The 6,000-nt window shown below is 54.5% G+C and overlaps 1 protein-coding gene across 1 annotated transcript; it reads right to left on the bottom strand.

Annotated features, from left to right (window-relative positions):
- Positions 1–528: 528 nt before the first annotated feature.
- Positions 529–1,385, bottom strand: N0V96_010263 (uncharacterized protein; the record flags this gene model as incomplete). Its single annotated transcript, XM_053198883.2, has 2 exons — positions 529–905; positions 1,028–1,385. The coding sequence occupies 2 exons, from the start codon at positions 1,383–1,385 to the stop codon at positions 529–531; spliced, it is 735 nt and encodes a 244-aa protein (XP_053043628.2).
- Between the last annotated feature and the right edge of the window lie 4,615 nt (positions 1,386–6,000).

The following is a 6,000-nucleotide window of genomic DNA, read 5'->3' as shown; positions in this document are numbered from 1 at the left end:
ACAAACAGGCGCAATGTCATTGGGAAAAGCACTCCGGAATCCAACACTCCTCTCAACGCCTCGTAGGAGTTCTCCTTCATGGATAGGAGAGTCCGCCACTACCTGATTTCCGGGCCTTTGACCTCATGATCTGTGAAGTTAGAAGCCATCACGTCACCAGGAAAAATTGTAATCTTGAATCACATCATTGTATATCCAAACCGCGCTATCAAGACCAACAAGTACGCCCAACCCTCCTTCAGTCCGAAACCCGTTATCAAAACGCCTTACCACCGTACTTACACGCCTCAGCCAGTCCCATCCGAAGGACACCCGTATCCCGATACCTCCTCCGTCTACACCCCCAAGACCTTAACCCCCATCTCCAAATCCATCGGATCATCAGCCCGCAAAGCCTTACCACCCCAAACAACAGTCCCCGCCCATCAACAGCAAACGCGCCCGCAGTCTGCCACTTATTCCCCATAACCGTACTCGCCCCTCCCTCCCCGTCCTCCCCACCGCCAACGCTCACAGCCGAAGCGCCGCTCATTCCCGTGCCCTCCTCTCCATCGGCGGAGGCTGCCTCTTCGAATTCGCAGCGGCGAAAGCAGCGTTCTCAGCAGAAGCTCCCGACGTCCGCTGAATCGCCCCGGCCACCTTCTCCCCTAGCCACCCTTTCTCCTTCCAGCCCTGGACCTGGCTCGTCGGGTTGAAGACGTACCACACGTTGCCCAAGCCCAGGCCCCAGGCGGCGTAGATGGCGCGGTCCTCGTCGATGACGATTTGTACGTTCCAGGCGCCGCCGAGCATGTCGATCCACTTGTTGGTCGCGGCCTGGGAAGAGTGGGAGACGGCTATGCAGGTTAGGGTGCGGGCGTGTTTGTTGGCCAGGTCCCGTAGGGCCAGGAAAGTCTTCTGGGCGACTGCATAGGAACAGGCAGATGTTAGTCACGATGAGGCTTGCTGAAGAGGAAATATCGGAATGGTATATCACGTAATGGCTGGAAATGGATGGGGGAAAAACAACGAGATAAAAAAAACGTACAAGCACAACCAACGCAGCGTAAAAAGACAACGAGAACGGGACGGCCACGGCCAAACTCGAGCTGCCTATCGCGGTCCAGCGGGGCGAGTTCACCAATCTTCGGGACCTCGCCGATGGGGACCGGCGGGGGCGGCGGGGAGAACCACGGCGCGACGGTGATGGGCAACGACTTCATCGACATCCATGCCGGCCAGCCCCCCGCGTTCCCGTCCGCCGCGTCGTCGTCGAGGCCAGCATTGGAGCCCTTCTTGCTGCTCTTCGAGTCTGTCGAACCGCCACCGACGCCGCTGAAGTCGAAGCTCTTGCTGTTCAGGCCCACCTTCCTCAGGGCGATCTTGGTTGTCAAGCTCGATAGCATAGTGATTGATCTTTTCTTTTGATATGTGTGTTTGTATGTGGGTGGGTGGGTGCGCGCGTTGAGTATGGGTAACAGCAATGCGATAGATGGTATGTATCTTGTTTCCAAGACCAGAGACGTCTCAGGCAAAGCAACGACTCTGCGGGATGCGGCTGGCAAGAACAGGCGGTGCGGGAAAAGAAGCAATAAACCGGCAAGGATCAACTGGGTTGAGACGGCGTGCAGATGTAATGCAAATGCAAGATTGACTTTACGTAGATGGCAGAGAGGCAGTGAGAAGAAGGAAAGGAAGAGAAGAGAAATATGACCGGCATGCGCAAGGTGGCGGGCGGCACCCCAAGAGACCACCTTTGAGAAACTGGTGGTAGGGGGAACGGCGAGAAGCTCTGAGGAGCTTTCCTGAAACCTTCGATACAGGGCGCGTCGCATGTTTGGTTAGCGAGCGCCCTGAGCTCCTGGCCGAACCACGGAGAGAACCACGTCGCGAGGCTGAAGCTGCCTGTCGGCTTGGCTTGACCTGACCTTTGTAGAACCCCTGATTGGGAGGAGAATCCTCTCGGATGGTATTCATCGCTGCATTAGAGACTTGGGCGGTTGATGTACAGCCTGGTGTTTTCCCAAGGTTGCAGAAGATCGGTCCCTCTGATTTTCCGCGCCCTGCGCCTCTCCCGAGGAAGGAAACAAGGGACTCGAAAAGAACAGACAATTGTTTCGCTCCTACTTAAAGATGCGGGAGCTTGTCTTGAAATGGATGAAGGAGACTTCAGACCGAGATACTGTTGGCTCTGGATCGCCGGATATCGGAGAGCTTTTTCAAGGAATCTTAGGGAACAGGTTTACTTGGCTTTGTTTTTTTCTTTCCATTCCTTGAGGCGGGCTGGATGCCCCGAATCGAGCCGGGCTTTCACAACTCAGAAGAGAGACCAAATATGACTGAGTCTTGTAGAGTCTGCGATCCGAAGTCCGAGGGGGTGCCGACCTTGCTGGGACGCGCCCGCATTCCTGGATGGCCAATCCCCGTCGAAACAAGTGTGTTTTCATCGAGGCACGACTCACTTCAACCGCTCGATACAGCTCACCGAACTCAAAATGGCGATAGCAACGTCCTGACTCCCCTAAAACTGCCCGTACTACGAGAGCCTAGCAACTTGCAAGTGAATTGATCGTATTCTAACGGCCATGGAGGAATTTGGGCGGAGTCTTGCGGAGACAGTGCAATTGACGCTACAGCCATCAAAGATGTCATAGAAGATTTTGGCCCCTGGCTTGCCGCAATTCGACTGAGCGGAGAGAGTCTCTGACAGAGACAGGAACCAACAGTTGAAACATGGAACTGTCCAGCCGTAGTGGTCCGCTTGGGAAGCAGGGAGGTTGCATGGAGTCCCAAAATGAATGTCATCGCTTTGCCTGGCCTGAGGTGGGCTCATCGCAACCACAACCGCAGCCTCTGTTCAACTTCGATATTATCATACGACTTGCCGGTGGTCGCGCTTCATTTGCAGCATCAAAATCATCGAAGGACCGCCGGCAAGCTGAGGCCGAAAGAAATGTGCCAAGTTCCGGAGAAGCCCAATATTTGGGTGAATCGGAGCTTTTGGAACTTGCCCCATTCGACAAGGAGAATTCGGTCCAAACAGCAGATTGGTGGAACTGACGTCGATCTGCGCACCCCTAGATTCAAGGAAAGCGGCGGGAGGAATGTGGGGAGCGGGAAGCGTTCACGGATCGTCTTCCGCCGTACGTTTTGATTGCGGACGTATCGTAAAGACAGTTGAGTTGGCGGGCAGTCTCAGTTGACAAACCTTGTAAAGAGCGGCATGGCGGTGCGGGTGGCTGAGAGTCTAGACTGTTGCAGGTTTCTTGCGAGTGCTAGGAAGATTCATCTCTGCCCGGTCTGGAAGCCGTCTGTCCCTCGTAGGAAATATTTTGGTTGACGCTATGTAAAACGTGGCCGTTCTCTGGTGTCTGTCTCTTTGCTCCGCGGGGTTTGTATGAACGTGGACAATTGCCTCTGGCTCGTGTTGCCGGGTAGGGAAAGGTGGGAAACCCCAACTCGGAGCTGGCAGTCCGAGCCGGACTGCCGATGCTATTCTCGAAAAGCGACCAAAGATGGCACTTGCGGTTACCAGGTCAGCTCCGCACAATACATACTGCGTAGAAGCTCACTGGCAGAATACGTATGTATCCTGCGCCCCGCGGTGGGAGCCATCCGACGGAGGGTTGCACCGCATCTGGGAATGAGTAGCCGCGAGTGCACCTCTGCTTCTCATCACACTGGTCCCGCTCGGTCGGGCGCCTGCAGAACACTCTCGTCACTCCAGCTCATGGAGACATCCGTATAGTATCCGTAGTTGTAAGGAGGTGGGCTTGAAGCGTAATGGCCGTTCCTAGGTCCCGACCAATGACGAGCGCACGTCTAGCTTATTCCGTCCCTCTCTGCGACTCAACTAAGGTGGTGGTTTGAGCAACCAGAAGCTGCATCAATGCGTGCATTGAATACCGTCCGAGTCGAAGCAATGACGTCGGAGATGGCGACCAGCCAGGTACGCTTGTGAGATGAACAGCAGCCACGTTGCGCAATTCAGCCGCAAAGTTTGGTCAAGAGTCCAGCTCAAGGACTTTTTGATTCTCTCGATACATATGTAATGTCCTGAGCCTTCTTCACCTTTCAATGTGGGGCATTAGAGCTGCCGGCAAGTGCCCAACTTTAAGTTCTGGTTGAAAACGGGAGAACTGTCAAGTAGCCTTAGCAGGTTAGTGGTGTAAGACATTAGCGCAAAGAAACAACGACGTGACAACAAGTAGAATGTTCCATCATAGCAACGTTCGACTCGTAGATGGAATTGTTGAACGGGAAGTCTCGACCAAGCGGTCTTGGTTACCTGTTTGCAGTTACAAGCCAGGTAAGACAGGGCCCCAATCTCGGGTCATTAGTAGCAGTGGCGGTGGTATACAATGTCCGATTGACACCTTAGTTGGCGATGCTCTGTGCTGGTTGGATCCCAAGTGAGCCGGCACAGCCTTTTGTACGTAAAAGTGTGTGTGACTTGGAAATCCGAACGATAGATCGGCTGGAAGTAGTTGCATTGCATTGAGAGAAGGTCATTGTCTTACTTGAGGCGGGAAGACTGGACGAGGTCAAGCAACCCAATCGCCAAGCATCGGCCCCTTCTCGATCTAGCATCTCTCAGAGACATTTCGCCCTGGTTGCTTGTCTGTTAACGGATTATGGCCGCTTCCCAGCCCTTCTCTAACCTGGAGCCACATGGCTGCGGAAGTGTATAAGTGGCTTGACAGCCAGCCGCAAAGCTAAAGGGCCGTCCCGACCAATCCACAACGGGGGAAGTAACATTGATGGGGGCCTGCTACTTCGAATAGAATGAGGTTAAGGACAGTTCGGGTCTATGAGTGTCGTGGGTTACTTCTGGTTGTGATCAATTCTGGTGATGCCAAGCGTTGTGATGAGCGGGCGCGGCGATACTATGGCTTGCTCTTTCGAAGCTGAATGAATGTCTCACTCAAATAGCCCATCACTGGAGAATTAGAGCATCTCGTTGAAGCGACGGAGTAGGTCAGTGCGTGCAAATTGCCACATCTCAAAGTTTTGATCCGTGGCCTCTGGATTGGACAATATACTCCAAAGGAGAGGGAGGTTTGCTAGGCGCCGTGACGCAGCAATGTGACGACCCTTTCAGAGCGCTTGAGTCGTTGTGCTAAATCACCGAGGAGGCGATGCAGACGGGCGAATAGCTGATGGACGGCTCGACAGTGAGGGGCACTTGACTGTTATTTCGAAGTCTAAATCACTGGGGAATTCGGTCGGAGGAGGGCCGAATCCTTCCTCCTCAGCTGAGGAAAGCCAAGTGTCAGCCCCAAAAGGTGCTGTTGCTCGTGCTCTCGTCCTGTGCCAACTCAGGTGTCGTCGCTGACGCAAATTCTGACATTCCTGGTGCGGTTTTGGTGTTCCAGGCGGCGGCGTCGGCATTGTAAGACCGCCTGAATTGACCGACTCGCTAGGAAGAAATACTGGAGGAGTCGTTTGGTGTTATGGCGTGGTCTGGCGGGGAAGCTTCGGCGTATGACTGGATCGGCGCACTGGTATTGGAAAGGGCGAGGCTCCCTCATGCCGGATCTTGGGGCTTAGAATAGCCATGGCAGGCCATGGAGGATGGGCGAGACGCACGGAGAAGGGGTCGACCGGGGAGAGGGAGGGTCCGAGACGAATTGGATCAGGAGTGAACAGAGAAAGACGAGAAAGCGGTCGAGGAAGTGGAAGACGGGGTGAGTTGCGGAGACCGGCAACGCGAAAACACGACCGGGCTTTGGGAAGCGCGTTGGTGATTCTGGTCCATTGTTGGCTCGGCTTTGGACGGTTTGGGGCCCATGGCATCGGGGGTCGTCGAAATGGGTTGCCGAACAGGCCTCTAGTAGGCTCCTCGAGTCTCGACAAGCCCTCGAGTTGTCTGCGGGCTGTGGCGGCAGATGCTGTCGTGTCTCTGGGAGCCAGGATGCGTACAGAGAGACCCCACTAGCTACTGGGTTCCTAGAAAGATATTCAGGTGGCCATAGTATCGGGACCCTGATAATTTTAAGGTGGTGGAAATAGATGATGCCG

The sequence above is a fragment of the Colletotrichum fioriniae genome, assembly GCF_027942845.1.
Source record: "Colletotrichum fioriniae strain IMI 355084 chromosome Unknown scaffold_14, whole genome shotgun sequence".
NCBI lineage: Eukaryota > Fungi > Ascomycota > Sordariomycetes > Glomerellales > Glomerellaceae > Colletotrichum > Colletotrichum fioriniae.
Note: the sequence above shows the minus strand (reverse complement) of the source record. Positions and strands in the feature narration are given on the sequence as shown.